General features: G+C 39.4%; 1 protein-coding gene across 6 annotated transcripts in view; it reads right to left on the reverse strand.

Moving 5' to 3' along the window:
• Nucleotides 1–7520: 7520 nt before the first annotated feature.
• PH4alphaEFB (prolyl 4-hydroxylase subunit alpha-1) overlaps nucleotides 7521–13366 on the reverse strand; it is a 346708-nt gene continuing 340862 nt past the window's right edge. For 5 of the 6 annotated variants that reach the window (XM_076367922.1, XM_031985764.2, XM_076367921.1 and 2 more), the window contains 7 exons: nucleotides 12343–12510; nucleotides 10463–10635; nucleotides 9780–10070; nucleotides 9378–9602; nucleotides 9213–9278; nucleotides 8942–9107; nucleotides 7521–8797 (listed from right to left, as the gene is read on the reverse strand). In XM_076367922.1, coding sequence (XP_076224037.1) covers nucleotides 8703–8797; nucleotides 8942–9107; nucleotides 9213–9278; nucleotides 9378–9602; nucleotides 9780–10070; nucleotides 10463–10635; nucleotides 12343–12510 — 1184 coding nt within the window. In that variant the 3' untranslated portion in view covers nucleotides 7521–8702. The remainder of the gene's footprint in view (nucleotides 8798–8941; nucleotides 9108–9212; nucleotides 9279–9377; nucleotides 9603–9779; nucleotides 10071–10462; nucleotides 10636–12342; nucleotides 12511–13366) is intronic. The other variant, XM_031985760.2, reaches the window with a different exon arrangement.

Consider the following 13366-nt stretch of genomic DNA (forward strand, 5'->3'; position numbering starts at 1 on the left):
GGATAATTTTCCTTCCAGCATGTAGAGGTTGCAAAGGGTAGCCGGAACGCAATTGATGTACAGGTGACCGCTAAGTGTTAATTTGGTCCTTTGGCATGGTCATCTTCGGGCTCGCGCGCGCGCGCCCGCTGCAGCGCGGAATAGATCGATCTCCGGTAACGATACGGTCTACGTGGCCCTTTAGGAGCTATTATCGCGAACGTGTCTGCTCGGTTGACCGGCCACGATTCAGTAATACGCCGAGTGTCGGGCTGCGTTCTCCAGATAACGAGGGAGAGATCCGTTGCGTCGCGTCACCTTTCGATCGGCCAGGTCGCCGCTGCCCTCCGATCATTTCAACTTTGACCTAACCGTCGGTCGCATCACCGTGCGCTTATGAATTTGAATGGGACTGTGGCTTCGCTGGTATCGGACGATTGCAGTATTGACGTCGATTATGATTTATTTTCAGCGTGGGACACACAGGGCTGTTACATCGGTAAACAGCGTTACATATTGCCCGTAGTGAACGCGAGCCCTGGCGAGACGTGCTCGTGTCAGCAGCGGAACAGCTGAGGTCGCCGAGGAACATTTTTCGTTGTTCTTTAGTGAAACTTGTGAGGAACGTTGAATAAATATAAATGAATTTTGGGCTTTAGTGGATGGTTTGTATGTTGAATTGTATTTATTATTTAATTCTTTGGGAGCTGGGAGCTTGACGAATAGTAACAACAACAACAACAACAGCAACAACAACAACATGTTCATGATATTTAGAAAAAATGGGACTTTTTTTGTTCTGTTCTATGTGTTTAAGTATTGATAGATTATCGATAATTTTTTAATATATTTATTTACTTAGGTACGAAGAAATATGGATTCGAAATATTTTTTTCTGTAGATAGAAGCAGTTAAATTATTCTATCTTTGTTGCAGTTAAAAGATTTCACTGGATCTAAAAAGCGCGTAACAGTTACGGTAAAATTGCAGCTGAGCCTTGACATTTACACCCCCTTATATACTTTCATCTTCTCATGTTCGTGATGCTTTCTTTTTTTTTCTACGGTTTAATAAAGATGTCTTATTATTATGCTTCTAATGAATGGTTGTATTTGTCAGTGTTACAGTTTACGTAATAGTTGCGGTCGGATTGTGGACGGGAACTTTTGTCCGCGGAACGTACCGGGGGCATAATTAAAAGAGGGCGGGTCATTTATATCACTATTGATCACAAGCTGTCTTTGCTCGTCACTATAATTTTATATAGGAATATACAAGGTTTCAGTGAGCGAGAGGCTGCAGTACACGGGGGTCGAATCAATATGCACCGATGCAACATGCACCGATGGAATTGAATAGATCGAGTGTCCAATTATCGTATCGTCCGGATCGAGTGGTATTTATAAACATCGGCTGTTTCCTTTCGTCTTATATCTAGAACACTTGCATCTGGTGTAAAATTTGCTAAAATGCACGCACCCCTGGGATTTTTACTAATATAAATCACATACGTGTGTTAATTGTTAGAACAACGTTTGAAATATTTTCATTGATATGTTTTTTAATACCTTTCCTTTTAACACAGTATATTTTTCCATGTTTCTTCCTCGTGTATCGCTTGTCATTTTAATACCCTTTAAAATCCGTATCGCAAATTTCTTTAAGTATACTTGAAAGCATACTTCGCATATCATTCGAGGCATTTTTCAAGTATCAGCAGAACATCCTTTGCAATGTTCTTACACTCTCCGAGCACCGTGAAGTATATCCTTCAAGATGCTCATCGGATATTCAAGTGTTCTTCGAAGAATTTTCAAAAATTCCTTTGTACGCCTTTCGAAACGTGCTTCCGTTCTTTGTAAATTCTTGCGATCGCACCATTGCAATACTTGTTTATGTTTTTAATTTTCTCTAAAGAAGTCTTATAAGCACATATTTAAATAATAAATACTTTGTCAAATAATATTTAAAAATATTAAATAATTCCCTTCAATTTTATGTCGAAATTCGATGGTTATTATTCCCATTTTTCTGTGATTTATTATTCATAAGCCCAAGTTGCTTGCTCTTTTTTAATAGCATTATAAAAATAGGCGACAGGTACATGAGAGTAGGATTAAAAATTTAATAAGCTACAATGGAGCGCATCTATGCCCGATGCAACGACATGGACCATGTTTACTTCGGCAAACTCTATGCATGGCTAACTAACTCGCTTGAAACCATCGGGATGGCATCACTATGGTTGAATGTTACTTTGTATTCAATAAATATTCACACACTTTCAGGACTTCGGTATTTTCTGCCAGGAGAAATGTTACTGACAGATTTAAGGATAAAATCTGATCAGGCGTAAATAATCACGTCTTAACTGCCGATTAGTAATTATTATTGATCGAGAATAGGAATTTAGGTGTTGAATAAACTGTAATTAACAATTAATTACACTGAAATTTAGTATAGAGTAATATTAGTTCATCTATGATTACATCGTTTTTTTATTAGAACGTTCATCCAATCAAATATCTTTCTAAGAAAAAGATTTCATTCTGTTCATAAGGACTCGAACGGGTCTCTTTCAATTAAAAATTTTATTCAGGACAGAGGATTGATCACGTTCAAAGAAGAGTCTTGGAACAGTTGGTCCCCGCAGTCAATCGAAATCCGATCACCACTGAATGATTTTCAAAGGAAAGATAATCTCCTAGGATTCCCGGCTCGAAATCCGCCTTCCTCGATACGAAATGATTCAAGAATAATGCAAGAGTGACCCAATTTCTCCTTGTAAATTAATATCTCTCCCCATACATTTCAATATTAAATTTCAACACAATCTTTATGAAAAGAATGGTAAAAAGAATTTTTAAGAATATTCAATCTTACAAATCGGAACTATTAGGTTTTTCCAAATGAAATCAAGCTCCCGCGCGATTCAATTAAAACATCCGCAATTATTCGCGGGCTAAATAGATCTTTCGGTTTAACGATATTAAAGGGACGATTTGCGGAGCAACTGGTGAACGTTTCGCAACGTCGATTGTGTAATGGATTGCGCAACGCGGGTCGTGTCCTTAACACGACCGTAAAAATAATTAAAGTGCCCACCGGGAGATCGAATCATCTCTTCATTTCTCGCGCGGATTTATTGTTGGCATTCCGAGCGCGGTCTCTAGCGACGCGGAAAGCTAAAGGACGATTAATGCTGTCGCGACCAAGCGCAAAAAATTTCCCCGGAAAGTAAAACTGCTGCTGTTGGTACTTCGATCAAAGCGTTCGACAGGGAAGCGTACTCGAGCTCGAAGGACGCGGAGGAACTTTAATCCCACCGCAAACAGAACCGAGAAGCTTGCTTTGACAAGGGAAAAATGCGAAAACGAAGATCCAAGAAGACGAAAAGACAAAAGTTTGCTCGATGAAAATCGCGCCAGGGAAAACGACGAAACAGGAAAACGCATTTAGCTCCTTGAAAACTGGGATGAGCAAAAAACGGTAAGGACGAAGGAATATCGTGGGAACTGTAACGGAAGTGTATTTGCTGGCGTAGAATGGCTAGGCAATTAGAGGATACTGTGACGGACAACTTTAATTGCCTCCGGTTATTAAAAAAGGATCTGCAGCGGGGGACTCTGATTGCTAATTATAAGGTCGAAAAGTTGTGGAATATTCTGTTATTAAGCTTCGAGGGTCTTGCGGTGATATTCCACGCGACGGAATTTGTGGAGAAAGGAAGCGGAGAAACAAGGACGAATTTAACTTTCAATGGAGGGAAGGAATTAAATGTGAGCAGAATGAGGGTGCCTTAAGAGGATTCTGCTTGGGAATTAACATTCATTTCTGTACGTATCGATGTGATATCGGAGGGCTATTAAAAAATTAGTCCTAAACTCGACCTAAATTTAAGAGAAAAATAATGTACTGGCAATGTTAAGAATTTTAAAAATCCGATGTAATCATACATTAGATGTTTACATCGAGAAAATTCGAGATTAAGTCTTCAGGAAGCGCAAGTAGCTTGCAGGGGATTGCCAATTTCAACCGAACCTATTTTGGCGAATCTATAAGTACGCCAGGGGACCACGTGACTCACCCTTTGACCCAACACGTGGCATCGAGGAAGATGTCCAAAATTAAATATTTATTGTAACCGTGTAACATCTTCGAAGCTATCTCGATGTTAATGTATACTTTACAAACTCATATTAACTTTGTCGCGAACAACTTTCGAACATATAAATATTCACTAGAGCGAGCAAAAAATAAGCCTTTTGTTGCCGAATTCCGTAACACGAAACACGGAAACTCCCTTCATTTCAACTGGAATATCAAATCTATTTTTGCAATCATTGTCTCCGCCTATTAAAATTATTCCGAATAAAATTCAATATACCTTAATCCCGTATACAAAAAATAATATAAATACAAATAATACAAAAATAATATAAACAATAATACAAGAATAAAAAGCAATACGCATCATAAAAAAAATCTTGTCCATCGCTAATTGTATCCAGCCATTCCATAGAACCACGAATCCACTCGAAAATCCTCGAATTACCTACGATCGACTGGTACATACAACTCCAAATTACGCAGTTGGAAACCCCGAAGCGTTCGAGAACCTTCCCAATCTGACATGTCCTGCCCGGTGACCCGGTTTTCGTTCTAAAAAGAGGAAGCTGATTGAAATCGGCAAATCCTGAGTCGCAGACTAACTAGATGAAAAGTCGGATAAAGATGTGCAGTAACGAAACTCGGAAGAAAACCTAGCGGTAAAAGAGGATCAAGAGAAGCAACGCGAGGAGGGAAGTTGGTCTGACCAAGCAAGAGGACCGTGATAAAGGGGGAAATCGCGTAGGAGGGCAAGAAAATATAGATTGCTCTGGAGAGGGAGCGAGAGGACGCCAATGGAAAAGACGAAGACGACCGGATACGGATCGATCCGGAGGACTATTCCGTGGGTGTACCTCGTCGCTGCCTCTCTCACTCTCCCTCTTTGTCTTTCCCGAGAAAGACAGTTACGTGGTCTACGCGGTAACTTGGTTTCGTTAGGAAATTGCGATCTATGCATGCATTAGAACACTTCTGTGCAACGTTCGGTTCACTGGTTCTACCCGATAGACGACGAGGGAGCCGGCGATTAAGGGCGTCATTTATCTCGTCATTTCCCGTGCAAAGTGCCGTCAATTTCACGGACAATCGGGTCGCGATCGTGTCGCGGCAGACCGTCCGGTAGATATCGAAGTTCGCGCGACGAGTTCTGGCAGCCAATGATAGGAACAGAGGTGGAGCTGCAGTGATCATTTGAACTGTGGCTGACTGGAGATGATTTTATAATAGAGGAAAATATAATTTACCGAATATTTACATATAATTAATTTGTTTCTACAAAATTGCTCTTGTTGATTAGGGATTGGGGATTAGTTCTAGAGATGAGCTGGGAATGTTGAAAATAGTGGAGATTGTAGTTTTGCTCGTAGAACTCATGAAATATTCAAATAGGTAGCATTGAGGAATTTGTAAACTGATTTATATAGCTACATTGTATATAGAATAAGGAATTTGAATCTCGGATATTTGAAACGGAAGTGATTAATGGGACTTGTAAACGTTTATTACATGGCAGTATCTTATAATTTATTAGTAGGATGAATTAATGATCATTACAAACGAGCTTAAAAGCTACACGTTACGTAGGAAACGTAGTGAGTTTCGTAGCCGGACGAATCGCCGTGAAGTTGGCTGCGTCAGCTCGCGCGGTGAAAACAATGATCGTTGCGCGCGATAACAGTGAACCGTAACAATGCGCGATCAAGTTCATTTGACCAGAACGCAGATCAATAGTGTTCAATTGTGAAATAAACGTCGAAAGAAACGATATGATTGTGTATAGATTTCTACGTACTATTTACATTCGTGTTGCGTTCGAATTTCGCGCCAATACCTGTTTATTATTTTACAATGCGTTACAAGTGAAACGTGCTTACCAACGACGATCTCTATGAGGATGTAAGTGTATCGTGCCATTATAAATAATGTTGGATAAGTACTTTCCTTGGGGATCAACTTCTGAGACCAACAACACGGAACGAGAACTTCGTTAGAATCGAATCACTCACTTGAAACTTTTTGTATTCCTTCGAATTACAGTAATGGTATTCTCTATTCTGTTACATAGTTTTTAGTATAGTTAATTCAACTATTAGAGAAAAAGTTTCGGCGAAAATGGAGGCACTAATTTGAACTGTTTCAACCGCAATTGTTTTCGACACTAGGGTGCGCTTGAGTACGAAGTCAAAAGAGAATAAATGTGATTGGCTCGCATCTGTGGTTGGTAACTGTTAGGCCAATCAGCGGGCTCGATACCTCCCGCTATGTTTCCTCCTTCAAAGAGCATCCATATTTGACTTGTTTCGTGAGCGCGTAACGTGCAAATTTGTGTTTGGTAAGAAAATCAGAAATTCTGAAAAAATATCACGTTGATAAGTACTTATCAGCGATAAGTCCTTAATTATCATTAATTAGTTCCGCAATATGAAATAAGTAATAGATTGCGTTGAAACGTTCATAAGATGCGAAATGCTTGTAATTCTTATTCGATACTTGATTTCAAATTGAACATTCGTCCGTCATAACCGTGAACATTTTGCTCATTCGTGTTGTTAGGTTCCAGGTTTCTAGACAAAGGAGAATAAACAGTCCTTAAACTTTCGAGTGCGTATGGATTTAATTGTTGAGCTCGCGTTCGTACAAAATTTGTTCGTTCCTTTCGTATAAGATGATTCACTGAAAATTACTTTTTACCTGTATACGTTATAGAAAGGAATAGAAAAAAATGTGTTACTGAATCAATATCATTGTAACATCCAGATCATTAGAAACTCACATCAATGAATAGAATATCTTTATTCAATGAAGATGTCCAATCATATTAATAATCATAACAATTTTTAGCGGAACATTTTTTTTTTAATTAACAGGTAAAATGTTCTTTTAGTGAATGACCTTGTATTACTAGATAACAAGTGGTGTTAACCTTTCATGTTCGCGGTTAATAGCAGTGAACATTTCGTAATAATTTTCACTCGGCAAAGGATGGAAGAGGAGAACATTTGAATTTCGCGCGCATGAAGAACTGTGATTCAAGGTGGAGGGGGAAGGTGAGAATAACAGTAGCGGCATCTAAGGTACGTACTATTCGAATATTTGAATATCTTTTCCTTTCCTCTACTTGATAGTTTCAATAGATTCTTTTTATCCGAAACGACAACGGACATCGAAGCTCACGAGTAACGTCTTATCTGCTAAGTTCAATATCACCGGTGTAAAGAGACGTGACTATGGATCAGGCGTAGGATAGATCTAACATTTGATAAACCGTTTCTAACGTTCGTTAGACGCGTGGTCACGTGATTACATGATGACACGCCATTGATGTTGTACTAATTTCAAATTTTACAGGTAATATCTTTGTATCACATGACGTATTTGATACGAATTCAAATTAGACAAAAGTTGCGCATTAAGTTCCTTTAACAATAATATAAACCGGATCACTATATTTTTATTTTGTTATTTTATACAAAGCAATTTTTTAATATTTTCTCTGCCTGGGTTATACTTAGTTCTCCTTTCTACTGCTCTTATTTGTAGATGGCATGTACAATTGGTGTCTTATGAACATATTTTAGTGAAGATTGTGTATTTAATTTGGGACGCCGCGTTCAGGATAAATTTATTGACTTCTTATGCAATCTTCAAGTCCAGTTCTCAAGGTGATCATACCGAGTTAGCGAATAAAGAGTGATACCTTCGCAATGTAAGCTTTGATCGGCTTCCTAAGGTGTTGGAATCTAGCAGTAAAATATATTCTACACCCCATCCATGGATGCAACAATTCTCATTGATAAATCCTCCCTGTCATTCCTTCTCTTTTTATTTCCCTTTTATACAAGCGACTCGTATACAACACGCTGTAGATCTTCAAGGAATCATCGACTCTCGATTACATCACTACTATTTACAAAAGGACCCGTTCAAGTGGGGGCGAGAAACGTATAGAAGAAGGAACGATGCGGTGAAGATGCGATTAGAATATTCTATGATGAACACAGGAATGCTTGACTCCGCTTCTTTCCATCCGACTCCTTGCACCGAACTCAATCACACACTGTTCAGGGATCCGGCGCTCGCCTCACGTTCAACGCGAGCACAGAAGCCCTGCCGCTAGTGAAGACAAATCGACTGGCCCAAAACGTGCAACAATTTATTGCTTTAATTCCTAATGCACGCTACACCTAAATGCTGTGCTTTTGTAAAAACTCTAGAGCTAAGGATGATTCACGTTCAGAGATGCAAAGTTCGTACCAATATTACAGAGTCTGCCTTATATCACTTTGTGGGGTGATTAAGTAATAAAACGTGGGTTTATGTAAAAGTTTGACGACTCGACCACGGTAAGGAAAAAAAGATACTGATAGACGATGATGTTTGCTCTTACTATTCGCGTTCAACCGATAGAAAAGTTATCTTGTTGCGGTATAAATTACATTGTTTTAAATTTGTATTGGACTTGTTCCAGTGACAGAGTTAAACAACGTCCTCGTTTGTCGTTTCAATACATTTTACAACATAGTGGTGTTTCCTTTTTTCGAACAGAAGGTGGAGACTGATCTCCTTTCCGTTCATTTCTACTAAAAGTGTTGATCCATGGTCTCGGTGTAGATTCAGTGCCTGACATCGGTTTCATCTGTTGGCTGATTCTCTAGAGTACAGGGCCTCAGGAATTCTTGACCTCTTTCGTGCAACCATTTGTTTGCCACTGGAATAAAACGGTATGTTAATTATTTAAATGTATATTCAATAATCAAATAAATAATCAAAGGTATATTCAATGATTCAATATCAAAGGATAGAGTAATCTACGTTGATAGCAACTGGAATTATTCTTAATTGTTTTGCGCACCCCATTTGGATCCAGTCAACACTGGGCAGGCCGCGTGTCTGGTCCTGAAGTCTCCTTCCCCGTTAGGCTTCAGGTTGTACCAAAACGCAGCGCTGCCTTTTTTGGGCCACAGGGAAATGTTGATGGCAGTGAAAACGGTACCGCCACCCTGTTCCACGTCGCTCATCTGAAACCATTTAATATCATCAATCCTAAAATTCTTTGAATCTTCTAAAACAGAAGTGCATATTTAGTTAGATAATATTAATGAATTGGAAAGTGCAGTACTTACGTAATACAGAACTGTAGCAATACGATTACCAGTTCCTAGACTCTTGAAAGCGTTCGTTTCTTCTTTCTAAACACAAAAATTTGATTACCTTTAGTTCTTTTCCACCGTTCTTGGGATACAAATATTATTATTTAAAGGGTGTAACAAAAAGAATCATTTACACACCCTGGCAAAGTCGAAGTGCGGCTCATAATGGCCGCCGATACCATAATTAACCACTTGCAACTCTTCAGCGGTGTCCACGGTCAAGCTCGTCATGTGCTCCACGCGTCTGCTCACTGCCTCCACGTGTTTGTGCTCCTGCTCCTGCAGCCACGCGCTCTTACTAATCCTATAGTTCGCTATCTCTAAGGCACCAGTTTTGTAGTTCTGCACCGTGGCACGTTTGAACTGCAACGTGACATGTTTTCTCCAATTATTAAATGGACCTTTGGCGCTTAGGAAATTCCTACCATTTCTTCAAAGATTATATTAATGGTATTAAAACATCTCACATCAAGTTCATTCCACAGGAACTTTATAATTTAAAAAAAAATATGCTATCAATATCAAATGTGCGCGTGTTACCCTGGGCTGCGCTAGTCTCTTGATCGTCTCGATCTCCTCGTCGTAAATCACGTTGTGATAGATCACTATCCTCGGGTCCAGGTATGCTTCTTCCTCTTTCAACGGCGCGATCTTCAGGAACGGGATTCCACGGTCAACGTAGCTACACTTCAGATTTTTTTCCATTTCCGGCGTGATCGAGACTTCGCCACGGCAGAGCATCTCGTAACGCTCCCTCTCCGACATTTCCTCCCACGGCTTCACTTTCTCGTCGTTCACTGTGAAGTTCTGCAACGTACGCAAAATAATGGACTAAATTAATTATGTTTCCCCCTCTTTCCTTCCGTTCTGTTAACTTCGAAAACTGAAAATCATCTTATATTCTCCGATTTCAAGACCGGTACTTATACAAAAATAGGGGTTGAAAATAAACTTTACAAGATTAGTCAATCTTTAACAGTTTCCCAGGAAACGCACAATCCTAAGTAAAACAGAAAAACATACAACTTTGAAAATTTAAAAACACAATACTGTAAAAAAGAAACAGAATTCAATTCAAAATTTTATACCAATATATGATAAGATAACGGAATTCAAATTTCTCAAAGTTTCAATGGAACTCAGAATCCATAGTTTTATCGTCAAAACTGTTCAAACATAATTGAATCAAACAAAAGTTCATTTTCGTTTCATCATTGTCTCACTTGTTCGGGAATCGCAGTGTCGTCTTGACCATCTTCGCCGCGTTTCTTCTTCGACTGATGCGCCTTGCTTTGAATCTCCTTTTGGTAATATGCACGGTTGCCCAAAGCCCGCTCGTGCGTCGGCACTAGCTCCAACAACTCGTTTGTCATGCTTAGAGCCCTAGCTACATTTCCTGCGATACAGTAGAATAAATTTCATTAGCAAATCGTGTTACAACCCACCCACCCTCTACGTGCCACCGGAAACACAGGTATTTTACCGTGTCCGATCTATGAAATTCACTCGCGTGCACTGCGAACGGTGACATTAATAAACAACTACTCGGGCAATTCTGTGATTTAACGGTCTCCGAAGGGTTAACCGTCAGCGGTTTGGATCTCGAAGATTTCCGGAGCAATTGGAACGCGATGCGTTTGGGGGAAAGTTTTAATGGAGCTTTAAACAAACTGAAGCCTGGACGAACTTCCTCGTCCGCGACGGAAATTTTCATGGCAATTAAATTCTCGGGCGGTGAGAAACAGAGAGAGAGAGAGCTTCACAAGCGCTTTATTTTGCACGGCTGGTGCTTTGTTGAATGTTTCGAGTGTCTCTGAAACGTCGATAGTTTCAATAGAAAACATCTTATATTTCAACAGATTGACTTTTCAAGTTGCAATAAAATATGAAAAACAGATTAGTGAATTTGATGATCGAAGATTGATTTAAAACAGAATAAACAGAATTCCTATATATAAAGTTGGATAAGTTTCGAATTTAAGTTCAACGATTACAGAATTTGAATTTGAACATAACGGTTATAAAATTTGAATTTTATAGTGTGATTCTAATTTGTACTTAACGCGTAGAAACCAATATGGATATAGTAATAACGATTTAAATTTAAATTCGACATTTATGCAGTCGAATTCAAATCTAAACTTAACTGACAATTCTAACCGTTTAATTCGAAGCCTGAGTTTTTGTATCAAAGCGAGAAGTTGAATTTTACTTTTATTGCAGTTTACATTTTACAATTCGAATCTGAATTTAACGATTACTATCTGAATTTCAATTTAACAATTTTATATTCATGTGTTACGACGCAAAAAAACTGTTATTAATTTGTATAAGTATCTTCTGCTTCTTCGCCATAAAACTTCCTGTATATTGCTTGGCCGGAGATTTATTTACAGCATCCCCAAAATGCGCCGAAAAAACGCAATAATAGTACAACGCGCGCGCGTGTGCGGCTAGTCTCTGAATTTCGTAGTCAAAAAGTAACATTGCGGAAGCGCGAGCAATTTAATGTCTAATTTATAATGCGCGACTTTCACGGGATTGTGGAATTTTTTCCTGGTTTCCGGCTCGCAAATCCTCCCTGTCCCCGCATGACGCCAGCAACCCGCAAACAATTGTTATTTTAATTCAGCGCCGACCGAACTTCCTGGGCATACAAAATTGCAAACTTAAATCATTTGCATAATTCGTCAGACACGTTCGTTCCCTTTAGTTTTGGAATAAAACGGAGTCCGAAAGTCTCCTGTTGCATTTACAACCGGTACACGCGTTTCCAGTTCGGTGACTGAATTTCAATTTCGCCTGTTAACGTCCGAATTTAAAGGCCCACGGGTACGTTAAAAGGTAATGCAACCGACGAAATTTACACTTGAACTTGGAGATTGAATTCATATTAAATCGTCAGCGTTCGAATATTACGGTTTGACGCTTAAATTTATATTTCATCGTTAAAGTTTCCGATTCAAACGTGAATCTAAATGTTCGGCGAAACTTGAATTCATATCAGAACCGGAGTATAACGTTCGAGTTTAAATTCTTATTGCCTCGCATATCGAGGAAGAAATAAACTCAAGGAATATCCATAAAGAAGTGGAATAAAAACCTTGCATATACGTGGAGAACGCTAAATATTCCAATATGTCCGGCTTCGAAGTGGTGGTAGCATTCTGCTCCTCTTGAAGGCGATCCATGGCTTCCTGCATCCACAGCACCGTATGATAGTAGTCACGGTTGTGATAAGACTGTCGCCCGAGCTCGAAGCAATCGCTGGCTGCGAAATCAAACAAAATCTCCGATCACTGTACGAAATCGTAACCGTTTGAGTGCCAAACGGCGCAATCAAGGTTCTTCGTTACATTGTCTAAAAGTGGCAGCCTATCAGTTCGTAAATCAAATTAACATTTTCCAATATTCATTGAAACAAGTTCACCGAAGAAAACTCGCAAACGTTGTGTAGCTTGTATATCATAAAAAAAAGAAAAGATACATTTTATCAGTGGAATAATTGCTGTGTGGCTCTATGCATTAGCTATTTCAAGTACTTTCAGATAGTGCAAAACAATTAGAACACGTGTATTAACTTTATTGCGCTAAATAAATTTATGAGTTCTTTATTTACGCCAATCCGTTTTTAATTTTCTACGCATTTTGAACCATTTTTATTTTGATGCAATGAAAAATATTACTATTCGCTTCTTTTTTTCTGAACCTGGACGTTTCAGGTCCTTCCAGAAAACAGTAGTCGAGCCTTCCTATCCCCGGGATTCGGTAAACATAGAAAACTGCCACCACGCAGAAACGAAATCCGACGCCAATGTTCGTGCACGTCACTTCATCACATTCCGTTTCGCTTGCGTTCTTTGTTGCGCGACTCAACCAATAGTAAGGATGTACCGAAACTGAGTCGCCATAACTACCGGATTGAGCGTCGCGAGTGGACATTTCTCCTTGTTTCCCTTCTCTGTTAGACTTCAAAGCGAGGCTCAGGACAAAGGAGGCGAACAGAACAGAGGTTCACCGATTTTGAGCTGAGCGGCGATCATAGCGCCCAAGTTGATAAGGAGGTAAGGGGAATCCGGGCCAAGCGTGGCGATTGGACGTCTCCTCTTGCCTCCTACCCACTTAGC

This window comes from Nomia melanderi, chromosome 5 (genome assembly GCF_051020985.1).
Source record: "Nomia melanderi isolate GNS246 chromosome 5, iyNomMela1, whole genome shotgun sequence".
NCBI lineage: Eukaryota > Metazoa > Arthropoda > Insecta > Hymenoptera > Halictidae > Nomia > Nomia melanderi.